The sequence below is a fragment of the Dermacentor albipictus genome, chromosome 8 (genome assembly GCF_038994185.2).
Source record: "Dermacentor albipictus isolate Rhodes 1998 colony chromosome 8, USDA_Dalb.pri_finalv2, whole genome shotgun sequence".
Taxonomy (NCBI): Eukaryota; Metazoa; Arthropoda; class Arachnida; order Ixodida; family Ixodidae; genus Dermacentor; species Dermacentor albipictus.
Window position 1 is genome coordinate 116,961,863 of NC_091828.1, and position 11,941 is coordinate 116,973,803.

An 11,941-nucleotide genomic window follows, 5' to 3' on the forward strand; every position below is an offset into this window, starting at 1 on the left:
TTTTATTTGCCGTGTTGTGAGATCAGCAATAGTTCTGAGCAGCTCTGGCTGCACTGAGACTGTATCGTAACGCGCGAGAAGCCTACGCTATACTGGCACTCGCAAGCAGTCGTCTAAGCGCCGAGCGTTGGCGAACTCATCGCGCACGAAATCTCGCAACGCCTTGAGCGTTTCAACGCGCTTGAAGTCGCCGGCCCGGATACGCTGCGGAGCGCAACCGTTGCCAGCCACGTCGTAGTCGACGTCGTAGACGGCGCTGCCGAATGGAATGTCGATATACTCCTCCTTCGTCGCGCAGACCTGGAAAGAAAAGAATGGTTGAAGCGACCGGCCAAATAAGTTTTAGCCGTAGGTTCCCCACTTTACGAGATTACGGCATCGTAAATGGGTAAAAAAAAATTATGCGGATCCCACGCACTGTGGAAATCGGTGTAAGCGAAGCTTTCTGTGCTGTTTCCTTTGATTGACGCTAATAAGCGGTGATGTTGAAGGCGAATGTTTAATTTCTTCGACGTTTAGTTCAAGACGAGAGTGGTGAGTCGATGTTAAACGTTACCTTGCGTGCACCATCCGTGCACTTCTTCCGTGTTCGAGTTGGTCGTACCGAACTATATTCAACGAGCGGTTGTATACAGCTTTGTGAGCGAAATGTGCTACGTTGTGGGAGCAGGTACCGTATTTCGCAGTACGGAGTCGTCTTTTTCTATTTAAAAGAAATTACCTCGATCACGTGGTGCACTTTCGATAGCGTTGAGCCCGATAGAGGTCTTATACCTCGCGTGACTTGGGTATTACGATCGTCTAATTTTCTCGCTTACGAAAGCTATGTCATCAAATCACTTTTGGTGAATTTTGTACGATTATGCTCTATCACTTAAACCTTCATTTAGTGCTCCATGAAAGTGAAGCTTTGGGCAACCTGGTGCACTTCCCTGCAAGATTTCTTACATATCGTACTGTAAGAAACTCTTGGAGGGCTCCTTGGGAGGCGGTGTAGTCTCTGACGTCACAAACACAGGCTGGCCAGTAGAAAGTCATCAGTCGGGAACGCAACCAATATTTAAGATTCATTTTCAGGAAAACTAAATGACCCGCAGTCGTATAGTTTGGCACAGATAATCAGAGTGCAAAAGAGAACATATATTCAAGATTTTATTAAGATCAGTGGAAATCGCAAAATCGCCGGAGATGCCCTTTAGTTCTGCTGTTTTTTGTCCAATTCCCGCGTTTCTTGGCCAATTGGCTCGTAATGGGTATGTGCCATAATTTGAGGTCATCGTCGTCGTCATCATCATCATCACAATTTTATTAGAGATACAAAAAGAGTACCTTGCTGACTTTCTAAAATTATCAGTATTTTCTATCATTTCTTTTATTTACGTTAACTTATTTTATCGAAATTCTTCACAATATTCTCATCATACGTCTAAATTACAGTTCTAGTCTCACGCTCCGCAATTTAAATCTAGTTTGGCTTTTCTTCTAAGCATACGAAAAACCGCCTGCTTCTTGGCCAATCCCCCATAGTGGGTATGCGCCACTGTCTGGGACACAAGACAAGACAAGATTACCGCGTCACGTTCATCCTGGTCAACCGTGCACGGCCTAGGCGAGCAGTTTTGTCACTGGCAACTGTTGTTGGCTCGCTACTGGGTCGACAACACAACTTCTCGACATGGGTGAGCCTGTGCTTTCACGGCCACATATTATTGGGCGTCAGGTCTAAGGTTAGCCAAGCTGTTCAACGACAAAGTGTATTTTATTTTCAAATGCGGTGCAGGACACGATTCTAAAACGTGCGTTGTTCGGTCGTCAGACCTCTGAAGGCCAGGCACCGTAGGTCTTGTAATTTGTATTTTCGGCTATGGTGTTGGGCTGCTGAGCACGAGGTCGCGGGGTCAAATCCCGGTCACGGCGGCCGCATTTCGACGGGGGCGAAATGCGAAAGCACCCGTGTGCTTAGATTTAGGTGCACGTTAAAGAACCCCAGGTGGTCGAAGTTTCCGGAGTCCCCCACTACGGCGTGCCTCATAATCAGAAAGTCGTTTTGGCACGTTAAACCCCATAATTTAATCTTAATTATTAATTGTATTTTGCACCGTGTATTTAAAATTTTTTGTTGTTGTTCTTGTTGTTCGGCTTGGATAGCATTCTGCTCAGCAGCGCACCATGACCACTGCGCAACCACGGCCTATCATCTTGATGTGGACGTCGCACATACCCGGGCTGGGGCATTGGCCAAGAATGTGGGAGCATGGTATAAGGAACAAGAGTGCATTTAAATCTGAAAGAACAACTGAACGGTTTGTTAAATACAAAGAAGTTAGGATTGGAGTGTAGTTGTTATTGAAAATTATAGAACAGATTAAAACCTAGAAATCAAGCAAGTCGAAATAATTTTGCGGATCCCCCCTGTCGCGCTTTTTTGCGTTTCCTTAACCGAACTTTGGCCACCGAGCCACCATTATGATATACGCGCATAGCTCTGTCGAAGGGGCTAATTAACAGCTATAAAGGTAAGTGTGATGCGCACAGTTGTCTTTGTTTTCACCTGATGCAACGTTTAATTCCGTGCAACCTCATGCATTTTTACGCACTGCAACTTTTAACAAAGCTACGGCCACATGCGAGCACCCAAACCGAGCATGTGTGCGAGAAGTCGATGCAACAATATGACGTACACGAAGGTGATGCGCGATGCTTTATCTAAGGAAGAATGGCGACCAGAGGTGTATATGCACGGAGAAGTACGACGCATGCGTTAAAACATTTAGGCATATTCCACGCTCGTTCTGTCGCAGTGGCACACCTGTCCACCGTACAACCATAACGCGTGCCTTTCACACTCTGGAGTGTACGTGCCAGTTTCTTCGCCGGTCGTCCGCTTCAATCTTCGTCAAGTGTGACCACGTGTTAGCTCTCTATATAGGTCGCATACCTGGCTGCCACTTCCGGTAGGATGACCTCACGCGAGAGCGATCGAACCGAACGTGTGCACCTAGGAAAAGTACAGGAGTTTGCATAAGCCGGAAACAACAAAGACAGATGAAGGTGTACCTCAGTGAACGATCCGCTAACCCAGATTTCTTTTCCACCTGATCCCCAACAGCGACCGAGAGCTTTCTCCTTCCTGGGAATGGAGAATCTATTCGTTAATTTACACGGGTAACGCGGCTCCGAGAAAAAAAAAGTGGATTTCACTAAACCAGCAGCTTCGGGGCCAACTCAACGGCTCCCACCCCCGGCTTAAACGGCGGGTGACGGCGTGCTACAGGTTCACTGCAAATATTGATAATATAGGAAAAGGCGCCAGTGTTTCGAGTAGGCTGCTTAGCCCCTAGTTACGCGTATGTTATGCACAAGATTTTTTTAGTTGGAGACGTTAACAGCCTTATAATTATTTAGCCAAATCCGACAGTTACTTTGTCTCAAGCTTACTGTCTGTGCGTAGGTTCTAACGGTACCACTTTCAACTTTGTCTTTCATAAATTCTTGTGCGCGCCATTTTTTTTTCTTTCTTTATTGATTATGCGGCTGGCGCATTCCATCCCTAAGAGTCCTACGAATTTCGACATCAGCAACTATCACTAAAGCTAACGCTTTAGATTACGATGCAAACCACCGGGGGAATAACGTTGACATCCTTGTTTGTCGTTAGTGTTATTTATTGCCATGAACTTGACGCAAACCAGAGCTGAAAAACATAGGAAAGCAGATTGTAAAGTACAGAAGGTAAACAAAAATAAGAATTTCCTAGTTTTTATGTAAGATAGTTGGATAAGAGCATTGCATTTGTTTGCACGGTCGCCTGATACGAGCCTTTTCCTTCATTGCCCGTGTACATGAAGAGGGGCACCATAGCATAGTTTCTGGATAAAGTTGCCTTTAAGGATTTTAAATTGTTAGGCACAGAATTCAATCTTACCCTATCTGCTTACCTCCACAGGAGAGACCAAGAAAACAGATTCACGCTTGTCTGACTCCGAGAGTAAGCATTGCCGACTGCCATTGGGCTGTTCCTTTAATTCTCGCTGATCATTGAAGAAATAATTTTCTTTATTCCGATAATCTTTTTCAGGGAGTCAAGCGAGATTGTGAGTACACAAATATGTCTGTAATTAGAATGCGTCCGAAAACTTCGCATTATTTCCGGATTGCATAATACAAGTACATAGAGAAAATAAAATAAATATCAGAAGTTCATTTCGGAAATAGAGCTGGAAGGAGAGATGGTTATTATCTTCAACTTCACCTTTATGCGCACTGTATACGTTTATGAATAAACTCAAGTATCTTTAAAGCGCCAAGTCGACCCGTTTACCTTGTACGTCTGTTTTCGTTCGAACATTACATGTTGCGTGAATCTGTTTGGCGTCAAATGCATTATACTCGAGGCTGTAAAATATAAAGAGCAAAGCCAGGAGTATTGTTACATTCACTGTCTTTATCGAAAATTGAATGCAGAAGCTGCTTCAATAGGCAGCAGTTGAATAGCTACCCGAGTTAAATTTGTTCCGCCTAAATGAACGAGCTGGCGACTGTTCGAGGTCAGTTCTCACTTGAGCAAAGCGAGCGCTTTCATATTAAAAAGGAAAAAAAATGTAGGAAATCGGGAACATATCAAAGGATAGTTTTGCGTCAAATGCTGATATGTAAATATTTGACGGATTTTACCCGAGTTTGAACTCGAATTCCGGCAGTTAGCGCAGTACTGTTGGTAATATTAGCAGCAGCAGTAGCAGTTGAAACTCATGGAGAAGTTACGGCATCCTAACCTTGGCTAGCTGGTCATAGCTGGTCCCCGCTGGCAGCGACGTTTGTGCGCCTGTTCGGCGCGCAAGCTCGTCTATACACGACCTCCCACAAGGTGCATACTAGTAGCAGCAGCCGTTAGACAGTTTCCTAGCCAGCGTTGGCAGACAACTACTGTCGGAGGAAGCTATCCTCGGCCCATGGCTCGACAGTGCAATTTCAGTGCGTGCAACAAAAGTATTGTTGAAGTTCCTGCAGGACACCAAGCTCGACGAGCGGCTCTAGCGAGGCAACTGTCTCTCATGTATACATAAGCACTCACCACTTCTCTTATCATCATCATCCATCCCAATACTTTCACTCCCCTTCCCTCTTCCCCAGTACAGAGTAGCAGACTAGAGCGCACTGGCTCAGGTCGACCTCTCTGTCTTTCCTATCAATAAATTCTATTCATTCATTCTGCAGCCGTAATAGACGTAGTACTAATCGTAGTAGCTGTGGTAGTAGTGGCAGCAGCAGTAGTTGCAAATAGTAGTAATAATGCTAGTTAGCAGAGGAAAGACAGCGAGGTTAACTAGAGAATGCCCCCGGTTTGCTACTCTGTACTGGGGAAGGGTAAATGCGGTAGGAAAGAAGTGAGGAAATAAAGCGAATAGGACAGTGTAGGCAAACACAAGTGGTAAACGTAGTTGTAGTAGCAGCAGCAGCGTCAGTGGCGGAAGAAGTAGCAGCAGTTAGCAGCAGGAACAAGGGCCTGTAGTCGCAATAATAGTAGTAGTAGTAGTAGTAGTAGTAGTAGTAGTAGTAGTAGTAGTAGTTAGCGAAAATGGTAGGGGTAGTTGTATCAGCCGCAGCACCAGCAGTGGAAAAAAAGGGGAGTCTTAGCTGGCAGAAGTTGTAGAAGTAGCTCTAGTGTAGTAGCAGCAACACCAATAATTGTAGAAGCAGTATACAGAAGTGGTAGTTGTAGTAGTAGTTGCTGGTGGCAGCGGTAGCAGGAATAACTAGTTATAGCAGTATAGTTAACAGCAGTAAGTACGGTCGGTAGTTTTACTACTTTTGTCGGGAAAAGAAAACATGCCCTGGTCTCTGTATAACTGCTTTACCTCTGCGGCCCATGCAGAGGTCAACGTACTCCGAAGTGTGTCTGTAAGAAGACGTTGTGGATGGGGTGCAATAAGGGGTGTTCGTACTGGGACTCTCTGAAAAAAAAAATGGCTGTGGCTTAGCTAAGGTTAAGCCCAGGATGCGAAGCATACTAGCCTTTATTTTAGTTGTTGAACCACTGTTTAGCCTGGTGAACTGCTGTTGCTTGGGTATATTTGGTTCGGCTAGACGAAGAAACAACTCATGCAGGCGAGCGCACGAGCTGAGACCCGGCTATGTAGCTACGCGACCGCAAGCGAGCGCACGAGTTGAGCCTCCGCTTTTGCAGCTGTTATGACGTCATATGGTAGCTACGCGGCCGCGCGCGGCGCAGCAAGGAAGAGCGTGGTTGTGCGGCTAGTATGCTTCGCATAAAAAATGAGTCAGTCGGTTGCTCCGACAAGAGGAGTCGCCGGTAGTCACTCTGTTTGTATGTGCACATACACCAAGTGGTACCTGCGTTCTGTGCCAGCCAAGGGAAGCTCACTTAAATCTGTTACAGAAAGCCGAGCCAGAGGAGGTGGTTGTTCTACGGAGGCTGCGCCGTGATTGCCATGCTCCTGCTCGCCGGCATAGTGCTTGGCCTGGGCCTCCTACAAACGAGTAAGATATTCACAACTGCACGCGATTACAATGCAGTCGCTGTTCTTTTGTTTGCTTCGAGGCTTGAAGTATTCGTTGGTGACAGCTCGCCGCCACACTGGAGTCAAAATGCAGTGCGAGTAAGCTGCAGTAAACGATGGCGGGATGTACACGTACAAAGCAAGTAAATTTTTTTTTTTTTGGGGGGGGGGGATCTTGTCGCTATAGAGCGATGCCGGTGGTGGCAAGTTGCACGACGGAACGCCGCTGGCGTTATGCTGAGCTTGGTTGGGCCTTGAAACCACGTGATGTACAAGTGAGAATAGAAACGTGGCTGCACAGCCGATATAAGCAGCGTGCTGTTAAAAAAAAAATGGCTGTGGCTTAGGTAAGGTTAAGCCCAGGATGCGAAGCATACTAGCCTTTATTTTAGTTGTTGAACCACTGTTTAGCCTGGTGAACTGCTGTTGCTTGGCTATATTTGGTTCGGCTAGACGAAGAAACAACTCATGCATTACTTCTTCGCCTTCAAGAGTGGAACGCGACAGCGTTCCCGTCGACCCGCCAAGGGGTGTAAGACAATGGGCTACAGGGCAGCGACTACGCGCCCCGCATTGGACGCGGTGAGCGTCGAGCAAAGCAGCGTTCGGCGCGGCAACGAAATGTGCGCCTGAGCAAGAGACGCACGCCTTAGAAACAGCGCGTTTCTAAGGCAACACCGCATTCATTAGAGGCGCTTTTGTACCGCTTTGAAGCGTTGTACTCGTGGCTCAGTGGTAGCGTCTCCGTCCCACACTCCGGAGACCCTGGTTCGATTCCCACCCAGCCCGTCTTGCAAGAGTTGAGCCAAAGCCACTTCTCCTCTGTCGTGACGTCACGGTGTCACGTGATTTCATGGTCACCGCCGCGCCTGAGGAGCTGGGTTGAGCCCTCGTAATATGCTTCGCATAAAAGGGAAGAAAAAATTTGTTGCCCTTACACTATGTCAAAAAGGATAACCACCGAAGCTGTATTGGGGTGACTATATTGACAACTGTATTGATTTACGTGGTTATTGCCTTATTGATTGAATAAGGACACACAGACGTAACTTCGTAAATTTTATCGCCTTTGTCTCATTCGTTACCGCAGTGGTCATACCTCTGTGGTCACTGCGGTACACCGCGATCGGTTGTGCGGCTGTGCTGGACACGTTCCTGGCAGAGGTTAAAGCTATGCGGCCACCGTGGCGGGGTTTCGATGGGGGCGAAATGCGAAAACAACCGTGTACTTAGGTTTGGGTGCCCGTTAAAGAACCCTCAGGGGGCCGAAATTTCCGGAGTCCTCCACTACGACGTGCCTCATAATCAGAAAGTGGTTTTGGCACGTTAAACCCCATAATTTAATTTTAATAACGCCTGTTGAAGACACACAATCCACCGTGAAGGTAATGTACTGGCTCGGTTTTTATGTGCGGTTCCATAATGGCAGCGGAGTTCGGTGGCCGCAGTAAGCGCAAATAAAGATAAATTACTATAATGGCTATGAAGGCCGGGATACATGGAGCGTTTTTCTCGATGAATCTGGCCCAGCAGAAAACGCCCCGGCGGCGTGACGCCAAACTTCCGCTGGCTGGGGATACAGGGAGCGAAAAAGCGGTGGATGTCGCCTCAGTGTGGACAGACAAGGCGAAACTGCTTTAGTCAACATGGAATGCACAAATAAAGTTTATAGACCTTTGCTCTTTCTTTACAACAACGAACCGCAAAAGAAAAACCGTAAGCCTTTGTCTAAAGCTCCTTCAGCTGCCTTTAACAATGTATCAGTATATTTTGTGCCTGTTTAGCGGAGAGATTGCGTTTGAAATAAGCGGTATGGCCACGCTGTGCGTAATCCGTAAATATTGACGTACAGACGTGTCTCCGTCTTTGTAATCTTTATAATCTTTGTAATCGGCCCTTCCACTATCCCACAATACGGGACGCTTCTGCACCGCGCAGATAAGCTTATCGTTAAATTATAAGCTATCGTTAAGCTATATAGGTCGTCTCTGTGAAATGTTTACACCGGTGAAACTGCGGGCACAGGAAGACCTTGCGGGCGCGGAATGCGAGCCTGTGCGGAAGCGGCTCAGCTCTGTGAGTCTGCTGACAGGCTTATAGACTGAGGGTCGCGGAGGGCTTTTAGATGGTGGAAGGTAGGATGCTAACTCCACACATTTCCACACTATGCCTTGCCGCCATAGGTTGTCTAGATGCATGACCACGCGAGCTGCCTTCGAAGTCATGGCCATGTCGCCAACACAAAGTGCCAAGCCCGCGTGGAAAGCACGTGCTAGCGATGGAGACGGAAGTGACGGAGGTCTCGGCCGACGAGCCATGATTGGCTGCCCTTGCTGGCCCGCTTCCGGCAGCGTCCGACGACGCGCGACAAATATCTGGCGGGTCCTGATCGGCCGCGGCAGCGGGCGTTTTTCTCGACGCTGGGCGTCGAATGCGCGCTATCGGGCGAAAATCGCAGACTTGCCGCCGTAAAAAGCGCTCCACGTGACCCTTCCTTAAGTGCTACGCGACCACAAAAAGCGCAAAAAAAGGTATACTCTAATCGAAATCGCTTGTCTTTTTTTTTCACTTCAGGTGGTCAGGAGAGAGGTGCGGCTGAGAAAGAAGAGGCGCCCCCTAGGCACATAAAGTTTCACGCAACAAAGGATCCGCGGAAAACATCGAAAGCGCCAATGCCGGAAACAGAAACTGACACTGCATCGGTTCCGGAAGAAAAAGCCGTGACTGTAACGGTTTCGGAAGACGAAACGTGGATTGCAACAACTACGGAAGAGGAAACCATGACTGCAACGGTTTTCAAAAAGAGAATGGGTATTGCATCGGTTTCGGAAGAGGAAACCATGAGTGCAATGGTTTCGAAAGAGGAAAGTATGACTACAACGGTCTCGGAAGAGGAAAGGGGTACTGCATCGGTTTCGGAAGAAGAAACCATGAGTGCAATGGCTTCGAAAGAGGAAACTGTGACTGCAATGGTTTTCAAAAAGAAAACGGGTACTGCATCGGTTTCAGAAGAGGAAGCCATGAGTGCAACTGCTTCGAAAGAGGAAAAGGGGACTGCAACGGGAACCCCGCCGCATGCCATGAAAATGACTGGGAAAGTCGCATCCTCTGATGAGAAAGCGAAGTTCATGAGTCACAAGATGACTACCGTCGTCGAAAAGCCTTCGACAACTGCCTCGAAGATTCCCTCCAAAAGTAATCGTTCTCACGTTCTCTACGCTAAACATTTGACTGCACTAGAGGGCAACATTCCGGGGCAGTGACTGCAAAGGCCGTTCTCCTGCACTTGTGTCACTCCGCCAAGTAGTCCGTCGGAGTTTGGACAGCGCTTTCGGTTTCTTGGAGAAGATGCTGAGATGGGCGTGGCTCCCACGTGCGGTGGTCTCGAATTTGCCCAAACGTGGAAAATAAAAGCGAAAGGAGTCGCTATTAAAATTACGTAATGTGTTTCATCTATTTCTTTATTTTTTCTAAATATACACTCTGCAGTTAATAACACATTTAGGTTTTATGTTGCCCAGCTTAAACTAACGGCAATTACACTGTGGAACTATATCCAGGAGCGCTGTTACTTGCGCGCGCATTGCCTTCGTACTTTTGCCTTCATTGTCACGGAAAGTTGTCCGCAAATATAAACGCAACCTTATGCGGCGTCGTGAGCACTGGTAATGCACGCTATACTTCCGACCCTCGGAGAGAGAGAGAGAGAGAGAACAACTTTAGTGAAAATGCCTGCAGAGGCGGTTAGGCTCCGTCCACGAGCAAAGACGATCATCACTCACTAAACTCAAAGGAGGCTGCTTCGAATCCCATCGGAGTGTAGCATTTGTGAACGCAAGCTTTCGAAAGGTAATTTTGTTAATTTTGCGAAACGTCGTCATCACGCTGTGGGCCGAGGTGGGCATTCCCTTCGGTAACACACCGCGCTCGCGCAAATTTCCTGTCGACTACGTTATGTCACGCTCACTGAAGCGTATAAGCGGTTCGTGACCTGCAAATGCCGCAACGCTAACGAAAAGAAAGGCACCCAGGAAGAATCGCGATTGTAATTCTGACCTCTCGAAGGCCCGTTCACTGCGTTGGCACCCCCACGCCGTATCGTGCTTTCACGGCATTCGGCGCCGCGTGGGAGATACGTGCATTGAAGGTTAAACGACCTCCAGAGACGCGCATTGCTTTGGCCGCTTGTCCACAGTAACCATACGGCAAATCAAAACGCCGAATCCAAGTGGACTTGCCGTTTCACTCCGCTCGATTTGTTCGGCCGCTCTGCAAGCCGGAGCCAAGGAAGCGTTTTAGCTTCTGCTGCCGGGTCTATACGATCGGCGTGCGCACGCACTTTTAAAGCGGCTAACAGAAATTTTGCGCGAGGCTTAGTCGTCCCTCTAGCGAACGATATCCTAAGCAACACCGATGATGGAAATATTCTTTTATTGACAGGTAATGGGAAATTGGGAAGGGGCCCCTAGTCCGGGGCTCCTGTGACGTCTTCGGCGATGACCCGTGCCCGTCGGATCAGTGACCGGCGGACCTCGGAAGCTGCCGTCGCGAAGGCCGCCTTCCCACTGCTCTGTTGTGCGGGTTGCAAGAAGGATGCGAGGAAGGGATGGGAAGCAGGGAGCGGTGCATTGTACCGTAACGTGCAAGGTGATGGGTGAGACGCCACATCCTACACAAGCGTCGCAGTAGCGCGGGGAGGTATAGGATGTGCAGAAAGAGGAGAGTGGGAAATGTGTGGGTCTACATTCGGCGAAGTGTGACCGCCTCCTCCCAAGTGAGTCTCCGGCGAAAGTTGGCACTGCCGACGCTGGCGTGTGTAGTGCTGTGTAACCTCGCGACATGTGAGACCGAAAAATCATAAACTGGTACAACTCACCTGGACACCAGCCCACTCACCTCTCTCTGCCCGGCAACGAAGCTGCCTACATACATAGCTCGAGGATTCACTAGCCGAGCGACAGGACAGCTGCTGGAGGAGTTAAGGACGGAAGGTCTCGTTCGCTTTACCACTACGTCCTACAAACATACAAGCTGTCGCGGTCCACTGTAACCAGTAGGAAGGAAATTCGTAAGCAAACGACTAGAAGTACCTTGGGTGAGGCTGCAAGCTGGCACTTTTCCTAATCCGTCAATATTACGCAACATTTATCCAGGTGAATACGCTACAAACTGTGCGTTATCTGCTAAAAACCAACAAACCTGTTCCGTATCCTCCGGGCAAGCCCCAAGGAGGACAGAAGAGAAGTGACTGCTAACGGGCAGTGCGAGACCATGTTGCTCAGCCCAGGTTCTGTTGTCTAAGACAGGTCATTTCCCGAGCTGAGGAAGGCGCGAAGGTCCGCGAACTCGTGGCTGCTTAACAACGCTACCTCCGGCACTCTAACAATCCTTATTTGCCAAATTAAGCTTCTGCTGCCCCC

At 48.2% G+C, this 11,941-nt stretch overlaps 1 protein-coding gene across 1 annotated transcript; it reads left to right on the plus strand.

The window, feature by feature from the left end:
- The first annotated feature begins 1,546 nt into the window (after nt 1-1,546).
- On the plus strand, nt 1,547-9,973 carry LOC139048550 (mucin-22-like). Its single transcript, XM_070522967.1, has 5 exons — nt 1,547-1,679; nt 3,947-3,988; nt 4,079-4,094; nt 6,401-6,501; nt 9,096-9,973. The coding sequence occupies exons 1-5, from the start codon at nt 1,676-1,678 to the stop codon at nt 9,782-9,784; spliced, it is 852 nt and encodes a 283-aa protein (XP_070379068.1). The 5' UTR covers nt 1,547-1,675; the 3' UTR covers nt 9,785-9,973.
- Nucleotides 9,974-11,941: the final 1,968 nt, after the last annotated feature.

What these genes read in the sequence shown, in the direction of transcription:
- LOC139048550 (XM_070522967.1), top strand. An exon ending in CCTGGGCCTCCTACAAACGA is followed by an intron (nt 6,502 to 9,095) that starts GTAAGATATTCA and finishes TTTTCACTTCAG; the next exon opens with GTGGTCAGGAGAGAGGTGCG.